Below are 15,108 nucleotides of genomic sequence, written 5' to 3' on the forward strand. Positions count from 1 at the left end.
TCAACATCCAGGAAGGTGGCTTGGGTTTTGGAGAAGGACCAGGTGAAATTCAGATTCGAAAAGGAGTTGAGGTTATGGAGGAAATTAAGGAGTGTCTCTTCACCATGAGTCCAGACCACAAAGATGTCTTCTATAAACCTATACCAGACCAGGGGAAGCAGCTGTTGGGTCTTCAGGAAAGCCTCCTCCATGCGGCCCATGAAGAGGTTAGCATAGGACGGAGCCATCCTGGTTCATGGCCGTTCCCCTGATTTGTTTGTAGGTCTGGCCTTCAAAAGTGAAGTAATTATGGGTTAGGATGAAGTTGGTAAGCGTGATAAGGAACGAGGTTTTTGGAAGATCTTCAGGTGGGCGTTGGGAGAGGTAGTGCTCAAGGGCAGAGAGACCATGGGTATGTGGGATTTTTGTGTAAATGGATGTAGCATCTATGGTGACAAGAAAGGTTTCAGGTGGGAGACGAGTGGGAATGGATTTGAGGCGTTCTAGGAAGTGGTTTGTGTCTTTGATGTAGGATGGGAGTGTGCGGGTGATAGGTTGGAGGTGTTGGTCTGAGATACGTTCTGTTGGGGCTTTGAAGACTGCTACAATGGGACGGCCAGGATGGTTCTCTTTGTGGATTTTGGGTAATAGGTACAAGGTAGGAGTACGGGGCTCAGATGGAGTGAGTAAGTCTATGGAAGCCGTTGTGAGGCCTTGTGAGGGACCTTGGATTTTAGGATTTTCTGCAGCTCAGTCTGGATGGAGGGAATGGGATCCTGGGTAACAGCTTTGTAGGTTGAGGTGTCGGAGAGTTGACGCAGTCCTTCTGCCACATACTCCACACGGTCAAGTACCACAGTTGTGGAGCCTTTATCCGCCGGGAGGATGACAATAGAGTGGTCTGTTTTCAGCTCCTTAATGGCACAGGATTCAGCTGGGGTGATGTTGGGGGTTGTCGGGATGTTCTTCAAGAAGGACTGGGAGGCAACACTGGATGCGAGGAATTCCTGAAATGTCTGCAAAGGATGGTTTTGGGTGAGGGGAGGAGGATCCCTTTGAGAAGGCGGTTAGCCTGTGCGTGAGTTAATGTGTTTTGGCAATTACTAAATTAGCCAGATTAATGCAAAATTAACATTATGAAAAGTTACTTGCTACAACTGTAGTAGGTTGCACTGCATTTATCCACACTGAGGATTATGCAAAAAGTTTTCAAACAAATACAGATTCATTGCAATATGTAGTACAGCTTCTTACCTTTCCTTTTTTTCCCTGAGCTGCTACAGCACTCTCACTGACATCACCAGGGCATTCGAGATCCTTTGGACAGATTATCCTGTCTCTGAGGTCAGCCAAAGTTTGCTTCCCAAGGAGCTGTATTTCAGCAAATATACCTCTTCCATGTCTGGTGTCAGTATGTTTGAATGGCTCATAAACATGTACAACAGCTACAATATCATCATAAGATCGAAGATCATCCTCAGGTGTTGGTTTAGTCTGTAGGAAATATAAACCAAATCAATAATGGACACAAAGGCATAGGAGGAACTTATGCATAATATTAGATGGCTGAAGTGCACATAAAAATATGTTCGCTGTGGGGAGAGACTGCTTAAATGAGAATTTCTATATCACCTTGAGAAATCTTAATTCTGGTGTCATTAACCAACATTGATATTTCACAAATACCACTTGAGGGCACCCCTTCTTGTTGCTGCTACTTGTTTATCTGAATTAAGCTTCCTACTTTTTCTTTTCTGTTAAAGCCTATTTTCTCAGTGACTGGAAAGGTGATCTAAAATAGCCTTTTTCCAAAGGTTTACTAGCATAACAATCCCTTAATAAATTAATTTTACTCCCATCGTAATCTCCAGTATGTTTCAAAGGATAAAAAATGAATTAGAAATCTATGAAGTCATTTGAATGAAATAACAATCTGTTTAAATCTCTGACTATTGTCTAATGCACTAGTACAAAATGAGCACTTGATATGAAATAATTATAGGCCAAATGTCAGTGGCTGGAGGTGGAAAGGGATGAGGGAGGTGGAGAGAAGGGTGCAGAGGGGGGAGCCATGTAAACTGTCAATAGTACCCTATGTCAAATTCGTGTTAAGTGAGAAAGCTGTACTTGCCAATAATTAGACCACCATCAACATAAATTGACACAGGAAGTCTATTTTCATTGTGCAATAAAACCAACAAGGATCTGCAGCACTGTTTGAAAACCCACTTACTTCAAGACTCTCATAAAACGTTTGTCCCAGCAGTCTAAGACTTATTTGAGTCAACAGAGCCCCTATTCCAATAGAGACACTTGATGTGTATTACCTTAAAAGCCTTGTGGTTGTTCTATATTCACTATCTTGATGCATTCCATTCAAAAAGGCTATCTTCACACTGTTTCAACACATGTTCTTTAAAGCAGCTACCACTAGAAAAACTCTAATGGTATCATAAAATACAACAGGACACACTGTATTTTCGCAATCAGTTCCTGGTTTCTGAAAATATCACTTAACAACTAATGGGGCTTTGAAGCAAGTGCTTCTACCAACTGCAACTTTTTGGTATGGAATCCAGTGATTCTGTAATACTTTGGGATTTGTGGGACGTTCAACTAACACTCTTTAGCGCTTCTATTTCTTCACTGACAGGTTGCATCCATTTATCCTTTCTATTCGCCTGAACGGCAAAAAAGCACTGTATGGATCTTCACATTCAAAGAACTAGCTTTTGTTAGCATCAAGAACTCACCACACACTATCCATTTGGTTTTTTCTTTGTCGTCTTCTGTTTTCCAGTTTATCTTCACCAGAAAATTCGGAGGCTTCTTCATTACAGAATTCTGTTGATTCTATGTTACTGTCATCTGATACTTTACTTTCTCCAGGATCAAGTACATTAAATTTTTCTTCACATTGACTTCTTCTGGGTTGCCAAGGAATATCAAATTCAATATGATCACAACGGGAATTACAAACTGTTTTCAGCTTAAATTTTACATCAAGAATCATCACATTATTTTTGGAAGGTATCCAGAATATAAATCCATCTTTCTCACTGACATATCCAACAAACTGTCCAAAGACAGCCTTGTATCAAACATTGAATAAAATTTTTTTGTTTATATTAACACAGCAACCTGTGCCAAAAATTCTGAGTTGATGAAGTTTTTTTCTTTCTTTCTTGTACCACAGCTCTGATGGAAAAGTTGTTTGGAATGGAATGGAAGACCTTCCAGTATGATTTAAAATATGGACTGGAATCATCAGTAAAACATTTATAATATCAAGCACCTCCAAATGACTTTTCTGGCCTAACAACAGGCATATTCAACATGTAAAGCCCACTTTTCACACAGCCCAACATGACGATGTTGTCGCTGGCCTTTTCCTGAATTCTAACACTTTTATACTAAAAAATTTTGCTGTAGCACTTACATGCAGCGGCTCTGGTTGCGAACATATGAGCACCTGCATCAGGCACATATGAAATATTTTTCATTCTAGCACTGTACAAAACAAAGTACTGTTTCTTCATAGTGATATGCTTCATGCCGCCACTATCACAAAATCATTTATTTATGTCAGTGCAATTCGTAGTAGATGAACCCATGGTGTGTGAAGTAAATATGGCCTTTCCAGTTGTCTTCTCTTCCTGCCATGTGCTACTGCAGTCAAGAGCATTCAGTTGACACTCCGCTGCACAGTGACCTAGTTGTTTACATTTATTATGCGGCAATTTTTGTTTTGCTCGTTCTTCAGACTTCTTTTTCCGTGCATTAGACACTACAAATACAGTTACATCCATTGCATTTTGTTTATGCAATTCAATGGCACAAAGTTTTTCAGTAAGTAAGTTCAATCTCTGGTTTTCCACTAGTATTGTGTCCCAGAGATTTTTTAAAGCTATCAAATTCCTTTTCCAGCTTAGATAAAATTCAACTGTTTGATATTCTTTCAGGAAACATATTCTCTCATGTTTTGCTAATTCATCATTTATTTCTACAAATAATTTTAGCAGTTAATTTGAATAAGATTGATTCAATGTAGTGTGTGCTAGAAGAAGAAATCTGTTTTTCTGTCGAAACAAGCTGTACGTAAGAACATGGCGACAAATGGAGATTATAAATGATGTATAACTGAAGTATGATTGGTTGGTTGATTTGGGTGGAAGGGACCAAACAGCGTTGTCAGACCCATCGGATTAGGGAAGGATGGGAAAGGAAGTCGGCCATGCCCTTTCAAAGGAACCATCCCGGCATTTGCCTGAAGCAATTTAGGAAAATCACAGAAAACCTAAATCAGGATGGCCGGAAAAGGATTGAACTATCGTCCTCCTGAATGCGAGTCCACTGAACTGAAACATGAACAAAATATTTTTATCTCAACAAATATTAAATGATTGAATTTTATCTATGGTGGGAAAGGAATATAAAAATTTTAAAGATCTCTGGGACACAACACCACAGGAAAATTCTTCACACAGAGTATCCCATTCTATAGCACCAGTGGCTCCTTAGATGATGCAAATCTTATTACCAAGAGAATCAGGCCCGAAGTTTGGGAAGCCTTCTTATAGGGAATACAAAGACATAAAATGCACAGTTCATTGTTAGCAGCACCAAGAGAAAGATGTGCTTGTTGGTGCTCCATAATTTTCCTTTTGACTGTGATAAACTGACGCTGCAGCGTTTGTCTTCAGGATGCCACTGTAGGAGGTGTCAAGAATTTGATTAATTAAAAAATCCATGCCTTTTGTTATTTATTTACTGTCTATAAACCAACTTCTGGATTTTCCTTTAAGTGACACTATATGTGGCAGATACACTCAATTCTAAATACTAGCTTTTAACATTTTACTGATCATGTCACTTTCCCACACTTTACTGATTATGTCAAAACTAGTGAGTGTCATGACATTTATTTTCAATTATAAATAAGTGCTACACAAAATTCACACTATATCATCAACTGTGGATTGAATTTATGATTCTTCTTTTGCAACAATGTCCTGGTTCAAAAAGAACCGTTCCAAAATGTGTGTTTACACAGTGAAGCACACTTTTTGAGAATTTTTGGAGGCCTATGTGTGAGGTATGTAACTTACTTCTTAGTAAATTATGAGCGACAGTTGTGCATTCTATAAGCTTTTGCAACATTATCTTTTTAGAAAATCTTTTCCCCTTTATTGAATTTCATGAGAATAATATTTTCAGCTTCTTCTATGCACTTATCTGTTTGTTATAAGCCAGTGTCTGAAATTTTATGACTTACAAATTTATCCCTTATGAGATAATGTTTTGTGAACATTATAACTGTCTCCGTTCAACAGTAGTGTACACTGACAGCACTAGTGAGCTTCTAGTGAGCATAATCTTGATAGGAGTTGGAGACACAAAACTGTCTTCAGGGAATTTGTGAATTTTATCTCACATTTGGGTGTTGCAGCTTCAAATCTTAAACACAACTAGTAATACCTGTGGTGTAACAGATCATGAAGTCAGAACAATATCAGTGAGACCAATTTACATAAAAAACAGCATACCAGTCAAAATGCAGACCCACTGTGATTGCTGTTCTTGGGCACAGGTTGAGTTAGTTGCTATTTGTAAGCAGATGAAAATCACTGACTGCTCAAAAGGGACTGAAGCTGCTTTGAATGGGTGTGTTTGGCAAAATGCTGATGGTCAGTCAAGCACCAGGGATATCGAAGTACCTCAAGAACTGGCCTCTCCAATAGATACTGCCTTTTCTGCTGGGAGTACAACATCTATCACTGCTCATCCACTTGACTGATAGAGGTGTGTCATTGGTAGGTCTAAATGCTCTGTATAGAGGAGGCAGTGATGAGGAAGAACACGGGGTATTACACCCACCCCTCCAAACAACAAGTCTGACTGAGCCGTGACTGGCTCGCATTGATGCCTTGTTCTTTGGCATCTGTCACAATTGAGTGGCGTCTTATTTCTCTCCGAGTTACTGCCATAACGAGTTGCTGACTTGCCTCCATCAGTGGCAGCAGCAGCACTTATTGATGCTAGTACTGCTGTACCATCTTTGGTGTGAGCGCTATATTTCAGTGTGTCGTGTGTGTGGCAGTTAGTCAGTAGGGACAGAGCAGCGATCAAGTCTCCGTGGTGCAAGGTCAGGCTGGGGCCGCTAGCGGTGTGCACGCATGGTCGGATTTTTGAGGCGCTAGGTGCGATAGCTACAGATTTCATCGCCCACCGAACCTGGACACTGAAGTTGAGTGCTCAGTTAACCTGTTATGAAACCTCAACTGTTGTGACATCTCCTAGTTCATTGCCAGTTGTTGCTTTCTGGGCCGTTCCTGCAAGCAGCAACGTATGGTGTGTTGGAGTCGGCGAAATTTTGCAGCCGTCTTCCTGTATGGTGTTTAACTATTGAATTGGTTGATACTTATTAGTGAAGTGCACCAGTGGTATCTTCTGCCTTGTGGCCGTTAACATTCCATTTACCTGCCCTGGTCGTTAGCGTAGTTTTCTGACGGTGTGTTTTCCTCGCCATGTTGATGCTGTCTGGCACGGCGTGTAGTTCGACAGCCTTTAGTGTTGTTCATATTTCTGAATGGTTATTGTGTCTTGACTGTATTTAGACGCCAATTTTCAAGATGTAGAGCTGCTGGTATCCTCGTCGTCGGTGATATTCCTGTTGCCGTTCTGTTGGTCGGGCGGAAGGGAATTTATTAGGTTGTTGGTTGGTCCTACAGCCGTTCCTGGGTCGGGTTGCCATCTGATTATTTAGTATTACGCTTGGCTGCCTGTCTCATCTAAACTTATGTTAGCATTACCTCCTCAGGCTGACCCTTGGAGCACTTCTGAGCACCACTGTTCTGTTGTTTTAGATTGTGATTTTCTTTTCGTCTCAAGTACTGTGCGAGGCCTTCAGCCATCTATTAATTTGGTTTGTTTTAATGTTAAGATAAGGCCTTCAACCATCTTAAATTAAAACTTGGAAGATTCTTGCTTAAACATTTCTTTTTTTAAAAAAAAGAAAGGGGATTTTGCCCATTTGAAATCCTCATTATTATCCAGGTCTTAGGCCTTGAGTTGTTCTATGTTCAGTATGTGGCCTTCAGCCAAATTTTACATGAAATATTTTAAGATAAGGCCTTCAGATGTCTTAAATTAAAATTTGAAGTCACTTGTTTAAAATTTTCTTCTCTATCTGAAATTCTTGTTATCCAGGCCTTAAGCCCTCAGTTCTTTATCTCCAGTGTGTGGTCTTCAGCCGAGTTTTCATGTTAAATTTTGTAACCAAGGCCTTCAGCCATGTGTATTCCTTAAGGCAACTTTAATAAGTTGTGTCCTGGTCTTCAGCCATATTGGTTCTTTTAACGGCATGTTGATTAAGTGTATCAAGAAAATAAAGTTTGTATGTTTTGTGCAACTGACCGTAACTGATTTTGGCCCCTTTCCACAACTATAACCTGATCCACTCTGTTCTACCAAACCAGGCGTGGTGGTTGAGACAGAAGCAGCCCTTGAGCTTTGTTTAAGGCAATTAGGGGCCTTGAGGACACCATTAGTGTTTTGGAAGGCACTCAATCTAGTGGCAGTCAGTCGGACAGGGTGCAGGCACAGTTAATGCATTAGTTCAAAGACATCATCTTATTGCCTCAAATTCTGGTATCTCTTTTCATTGTTGAGCTAGAAACGGTTCCTGGGTTGGTCATCTCGTGGGACTTAGATCAGTCCCTTCCTGGTGCAGGGATGTTGGGTGCCCAGTGGGCAGGTGTTCCCTCTGCACGGGTGGGTCCGAGTGAGTGTCTCACTTGCGGCTTTCTCATGGCCATTGTCTTTTGTTTTCATTAAGGAACTGCCGGTCAATTTCATTTTGGCTTGTGATCCCCAGTTTGATGTTTGAGGGGTGGGGGGGGGGGGGGGGGGGGAGGGGGAGGTTGAGCTGTGCGCAACTCGTGTTTGTGCCGTTTATTACTTGACATCTTGTCTTTGCGGTACTGCTGTCCTGTTACTTATTTGATTCACTGGTGTCACTAAGTTGCTGGCCTGCCTGCCCGCCCATGAGTGGCAGCAACAGCGCTATCGATAAGAGAACTGTCATACTATCTTTGGAGCAACCACTAGTATTTCCAGGTCGTGGTGTGCAGTGAGTTCAGTAGGGAATGAGGTCTGCACAGCCAGTACTCGCCCGACCGCTGGTGACACACATGCACTGTCCCATGGAAGGAGACTTTAGCAGGGATGACCGTTGGTTGGCTGTTCAGTCGGTTGTCTCATCGGGCGACGTGTAGTTGGTCTTCCGACTGCTTCTGGGTTCTCTCTGTGTGTCGACTCTTGATTTGTCCTTGTTGTTCCTCAGTGAATGGTTTTAGTACTGTTCGAGTTGTTTGTGGAAGTGTTTACGCGGAACCGTGTGTATCTTGTGGTTTTGACTGACCATTTATTGTAATGCTGTCTGCGCGTTGGATGGAGTGAGTCGGTTCGGACGGAGCATAAAGCAAGTCTCCACGGTGCGAGGCCAGACTGGGGGCGCTGGCAATGTGCATGCACTGTCGGATCGTGAAGCGCTAGCTGCGAGAGCAACAAGTTTGTTGCCCATTGAACCTGGACGCTGAAGTTGAGTGATCAGTTAATCTGTTATGAAACCTCAACTATTGTGACTTCTCTTCGTTCATTTGCAGGCTGTGGCCCCCTTGGCTGTTCAGGCCAGCAGCATCGTATGATGTGTTGGAGTCAGCAAAACATTGCAGCTGTCTTCCTATGTTGTGATTAATCATTAAATTGACTGTTACTTATCAGTGAAGTGCACCAGTGGTATTTTCTGCCTTGTGGCCGTTAACGCTCCAGTTACCTGCCCTGGTCGTTAGCATAGTTTGTAGGCAGCGTGCCTTTTTCTCGTCATGTAGTTGCTTTCCAGCACAGTGTGTAGTTCGACAGCCTTCTAAGTGGTTTGGTTCATATTTTGCTTAGAGTAGTTATTGTTCCCATGCCGGTTTTTAGACGCCGATTTCTTGAGGCGTAATGCTGTTTGTATTCTTGTCCTTGGCCAATATTCTCCATGATTGTTCCGTTGGTCGAACGGAAGGGAATTGGTTAAATTGTTGGTTGTTCCTTGGGCCGTCCCTAGTTTGGGTTGCCATCTGACTACGTAACTTCAACTCTTGGATGACTGTCTCACCTCACCTTACGTTTGAGCTACCTTCCCAGGCTGACCCTTCGAACACTTCTCAACACCACTTGTTCTGTTTGTTTTAAATAGTGATTTTCATTTTAGTTGAAGCGTTGTGCGTGGCCTTTGGCCGTGTATTAATTCAGTTTTTTTTTTTTTTTTTACATAAAGGTCTTCAGCCATGTTGAACTAAAATTTTGAGCATTGATTGTTTTTTAAAAAATCTTTTATCCTTAGAAATTGTTCTATCTGAATTTTTTGTAATCCAGCCCTAAGCCTTTAGTTGTTCTTTGTGTTGTGTGTGGCCTTCAGGCAAGGATTTGCATGAACCCCTTAAGGCCTTCAGCCGTGTGTATTCTCTAAAGGCTTTTTTTTATTTATTTTTTTTAATAAGAAGCAAGGGATTTATTCTAAATTAGTTATCTGACTTGTTCAGGTATTCAGCTGTGGTTTCAAATTTGTCTGTGGCCTGCAGCTCTGCAATAAGTTAATCAGGCTTTGGCCATTCTGTTGTAAGTTTGAAAGGAAATGTTCTTGCTTAGAAAAAATTGTTTATTAATGTGCCTTAATTATAGTTGTCCTTCAGACGTGTAGTGTAGGCCTTCAACCATTAATTATTTTCATTGCATTTTTTAAAAATTTTACCTTCTATTTTTAATTGCTTTTGATTTCTAAGCCAGGCCTTCAGTCGTTCTTGTGTTTGCTGTGTGGTTTTGGGCCTTCAGCCCAGAAAGCATCTTAAGTTTTCTTTAACTATGCCTTCAGTCATATTGTTTAGTTGTGATCCTTAAGCCAACGTGTGAATAAGCGGTTCTTAGAAAAATAAAGTTGTGTGTTTGATTGTGCAACTCACAGTAACTGTTTATGGCCCCATCCACAACCTTAACCTTATCCTGCGCACTCTCTGACTACCTACCAATCAGGTCGCAAGCGGTCTGACATTCTGTCTTCCACTGAAATTGAAGCAATGACACACACTTCACCTACTGGGAACCCTGCTGCAACACAATTCAGGGGGAAGTAAGCTCAAAAGTATATGGGGTCTCTTAATCACTGGCAGTCCAAACACATTGCTGAGGTAGAAGATGCAACCAACTGCAGACTGTGGCATGCACGGGAACAAAAGATGCCTCTCATCTGGAGTCTGATGTGATTCTTGGATTGTTTCAGAAACTGGCAGATGAAGTCGACAAAACCAGCTTTCCTCGTGGAATTTCAATCAAGTTCACAATCGGCAGCACTATCCCCAAAACTGATGTGTCTTCAGTTTCTGATCAAAGCAGAATGCTTAAACAAGAGACTTCAAAGGTTCTGTAACAAGCTGCACTGTGATTTCTTATGATGTAGGACAGAGACTTTACGGCCTCCCTAAATAGGCGATGGGTGCAATTCATGTCAGAGGCTGCTAGTCAGCGGGTTGACAGTGTGTGTGTGGAGTCCACACAAACCTCTTTTAGCTTAGGTGACTCTGCATCCATTGAAGATAGCACAGCTGTCGAGACGCAAAGTTTTAATGTAAGATCCAGAGAAATGCGGCCCCCCCCCCCCCCAGATAGAACAGTCTCACTCCTGGCCATTAATTGCTGAAGTATTTGTAACAAAATCCCAGAGTTTGCTGTAAGTCCTAAAAAAAAAGCTAACCCCATATAATACTTGCCATAGAAAGCTGACTAAAACCCAAAATTGACAACAAAAAGATTGTTGGGACAAGAGAATGGGCCTAGAACCCTAAATTAACAACAAAGAATTTTTTGGGTCAAAAGAATGGGCTAATGGGATGTGGAAATGGTGCACTTGTTCCAGTAAATAAGAAACTCAAATCCAATGTCAGAGAAACTGAGGCTGCATTTGAGGTGCTCAGTTTCAGGGCAGGTGCATGTAAAGTCTTAACTGGGTCTTTCAACTGACCACCAGACTCATCCCCATACATAACCAAAAACTTCAGTTTCTGAGTATGTTTGTCCCACAATCACATTGTCATCAACAGAGGCGGCTTTAATAATCCAAGAACTGATTGATGTGGGTGATGGGTGTGGAAAGACATATGCTGCCCATACACGATTAGACAATTTGTCAAGCTTTGCTACGTTGGTCGAACATACAGCATGTTTTAAGAGAAATATTGTTTGATGGCAGATTTGACAACATGGTGGATGTTTCTCTGCATTAATGTTGTGCTGCACATGTTGAGCAGAAAAGAGTTTTATTATAATTTATTGCACTGCATCACGAACTTCTACAACAATTAGGTGTAAAAACAAAATAGCTCTTGCGACTATCAAAATGATACAGTGTTGCACCTTTCCAGCCACATATTACACAAGAAGAGGTTAATAAGAAAATCAATATTCTGTGCACAACATATAAGCCAGAGTGCAATTAAATAAAAAATCGAAGCTCTTTTGTTCTTCCATGATTATGCATATGGTGATGGTATTTTAGTGAACTGTCGTTAGACAGTCAAGTAGAAGAGAATAAATTTTCGCATATTTGTGTTTTCTTTTCTAATGAGAGACTGAAGTAAGTCAAATTATAAAAAGCTTGGTTGTCCATTCTGAGAAAGTTTATGTACTCATCAGATTATGGCAGTATTATTTCCTTTAGCAGATTTTCATGGATATGTTTCTCATTTTCAGCCATTTCCTGGACCACCACCTTGTTTTCTTTTTTTTTTTTCTTTATTCACAATGGTAAAGTCAGCGCACAAAATGCTTTGTCTGCTTTGGTAGTCATTCCCACTAGTGTCAAAATAGTGTGCAAAACAAACAGTGTCTGCTTCCATAGAGAGATGAAACTGACAAACTTTGTTGGTATGTGTTTGGGCTAGTCTGAGAAACCTGTGGGTAGAAAAGGGCAAATTTGGCAAACAACTTTGATCATGTATGAGCTGCTTTACTAAATGCATTCTCTGAAAACTAACTAGAACAGATAGCTTGGAAAGCCACACAAAACAGCAAACAAATTGCCATCATGTCACTGAGGACATCCATACCAAAACTGGTATCTGTGACAATTACTAAAGTACAAAGGACAGCTAAAACTAGTAGGCACATTTACAGGTTCAGTAAACTAGATAAAGAGGCAGTCATATCATATCTCAAAGAAGAAAATAAAACACTTAGCTATGGGCTCCAGCATGTAAAAGTATTGTCACTGAAGTTTAAAAGAATAGTTGTCCATGCACTGGATTCAAACAAATATACACTCAGCAGCAGAGTGGGCACTGGTGTGAAACTATCTGGCAGATTGAAACTGTGGACTGGACTGGACTGGACTGGGACTCAGACCTGAGACTTTGCCTTTCACAGGCAGGTGTTCTACTGACAGCTATCCCAACACGAATCAATGTGCTTTCACTGGATATAAATGTACCTAGTAAAAAATGTTATTATGGTAGGAACCCCCATGGCATACAGCAACTGTAAAAGTACTTCTAAAGAGACAGTGACTACTGCATAATAAGTGTGAAACGAAGCATACAGCTATAGACAGATCCACTGATTTAGAAGTGTTTGGCTGTAAAGACGGAAATATGTGAAGCAGAATCTTATCAGAAGTTTTACTACAAAGGCAAAAAAAAATTCTAGTCATATGTAAAGCTGTTAATCACACCAAACTTTAGTGTCCAGACACTGAAGGATGATACAGGAACTGAAATTAAGGGTAGCAAAGCAAAAGACAGAATGGTGAACTCTGTTTTCAAATGTTTATTTACTAAGGAAGATACAAAAGTACTGTCCCAATTTACATCTTGCAACACTGTGAGATGAATGATACAGATATCAGTGCCTGCAACACTGAGAAACACCTAAAATAGCTACAATCAAGCAAGGCCCCAGAGCCTAATGCAATTTCTATCAAATTCTATACGTAGTTTGCAGCTAGGTTAGTGCTAACTTCAACCATAATATACCACTGACCCGTCAAGGGACAGCTGAGCCTAGTGTTCAGAAAATCTCATACATCAGAAAATCTCATACATCACACTCATCTATAGGAATAGTTGTACAAGTGATCTGTAAAATTACCACTGAATTTGATTGACATCCACTGTTGTAGAATCCTAGAACACATGACATTATCCATTGCAACTAATACCTATTCTGAAAACTTCTATCTCATGAAACCCAACTGATAGTTTCCTCACACGACATCCTGAAAACCTTGGATCAAGACAGTCAGGTGGATGCAGTATTTCTTGACTTCCAAAAAGCATTTGAATCAGTACCACAGCATCATTTATTAACAAAATTATGGTTCTATGGGTATCTAACAAAATTTTTGACTGCACTGAAGATGTATTGGTATGGAAGGAGTAGCATGCTATTTTGATTTGAGAGTCATCAACATAAGTAAAATTCCTTAAAGCATTTATTAATGGTATGTCAACAGCTGCAGTTATTTATTAGGCAACTACTTTTGAACCCTTAAAGGTACATTTTCAAGCCTGGCCCACTGAGGCTGCACTGACAGTGCCCAATCTTAGTAATAAACATTGAGTAGCAACACATGTTCTAAAAATGTTAACAAGATGAATGAAATTTGATTTTGACTTGGCAACAGGCATGTGTGGATTGTGGCATTCATCCTGCTAACATTTATAAAGCATGTGTTTCCACTCAATTTTTATTATTAAGGTCAGGCACTGTCAAGGCAGCCTCAGTAGGCCGAGCTTGAAAATGAACATATAAGGGTTCAAAACTAGTCACCTAATCATTAAATACAACTGTTGACAGAATCATTAATAAATATTTAGGGAATTTAAATAAAGTTGCTGTTCCCTGTCAACGGTAAGCTGAAACTGAAGAATAAATAGAATTAATTTCAGGCATACACATGAAATTGTGTGGGGGACACTTTTCACATTATATGTTACTAACCAGGCAGACAGTATTAATAGTAACCACAGACTTTTTGCAAACAGTGCAGTTATTTATAATGAAGTACTACCTGACAAACACCATGTAAATATTCAGATCTTGATAAGAAGTGAAACTTGAGCAAAGACTGGCAACTTATTTTAAACATTCAGAAATGTAAACAGTACAATTCAAAAAATACAGACTAAAACAACAATGAATTACAATTGGAGTCGCTCTACTCATAAAAATATTCAGGAGTAACAGTACACAGGTATTTGAAATGTAATGACTACATAAGGCTCAGTCATATCCAGAGAGAAGACAGGTGGTAGACTTCTGTTTATTGACACCAACTGGAAAAATGCAGTCAGTCCACTAAGGTGACTGACAAAACAGTCGTGTGACATACCCTACAACACTGCTCAAGTTTGTGGGGTCCATACCAAGTGGGACTAACAGGGGATATTGAAAATGAAAGAAGAGCAACTGCACCAATACTCACAGGTTTGTTTGACATGTGAGACTGTGTCACAGAAATGTTGAAAAACCTGAAATGGCAGACTCTAGAATATAAGTGCAACTTATTCTGCAAAAATTTACTTACAAAGTTTCAAGAACCACCGTCAAATGAAGAATCTACAAATAATGTATCCACAGCTCCATACATATCACTCCCAAATTGGCCGAAATTACGATTAGGCTAATTACAGCACCCACAAAGGCATTTAAGCAGTCATTCTTCCCATGTGGTACCCTCTGTCATGTATTTCACAGATGTTTGCTGAGTATATATGTAGATACGCTTGTGTGGGGAAACACAATGTGAAATGTGTATTCCAACCCCCTGCAAAAACCTTGACTCTACTGGGTTCAGTGAAAGATTACCTAGGCCTTCAAAAACCAGGCGTTTATCAAATTCCCTGTCAGTGTGGAAAATCATGCAATGGGGAGACATTCCACATTGTAGAAGAGAGGTGCCGCAAACACAAGCGCCATACCGAAATACGCCAGGCCACTAAATCAGCCGTGGCTGACCATTGTATTAAGACTGGCCATACTATGGACTATGAAAAAACAAAAATACTCTGTCAATACTCCTACTTCTGGGACTGC

General features: G+C 40.4%; 1 protein-coding gene across 1 annotated transcript in view; it reads right to left on the reverse strand.

Moving 5' to 3' along the window:
- The window catches only part of LOC126419201 (snRNA-activating protein complex subunit 3-like), a 64,984-nt gene that overhangs the window by 28,921 nt on the left and 20,955 nt on the right, over positions 1 to 15,108 (reverse strand). Inside the window, exon 3 of the mRNA XM_050086336.1 lies at positions 1,234 to 1,473. Within this exon, the coding sequence (XP_049942293.1) occupies positions 1,234 to 1,473 (240 nt within the window). The remainder of the gene's footprint in view (positions 1 to 1,233; positions 1,474 to 15,108) is intronic.

The sequence above is a fragment of the Schistocerca serialis genome, chromosome 9 (assembly GCF_023864345.2).
Source record: "Schistocerca serialis cubense isolate TAMUIC-IGC-003099 chromosome 9, iqSchSeri2.2, whole genome shotgun sequence".
In the NCBI taxonomy this organism is placed as follows: Eukaryota; Metazoa; Arthropoda; class Insecta; order Orthoptera; family Acrididae; genus Schistocerca; species Schistocerca serialis.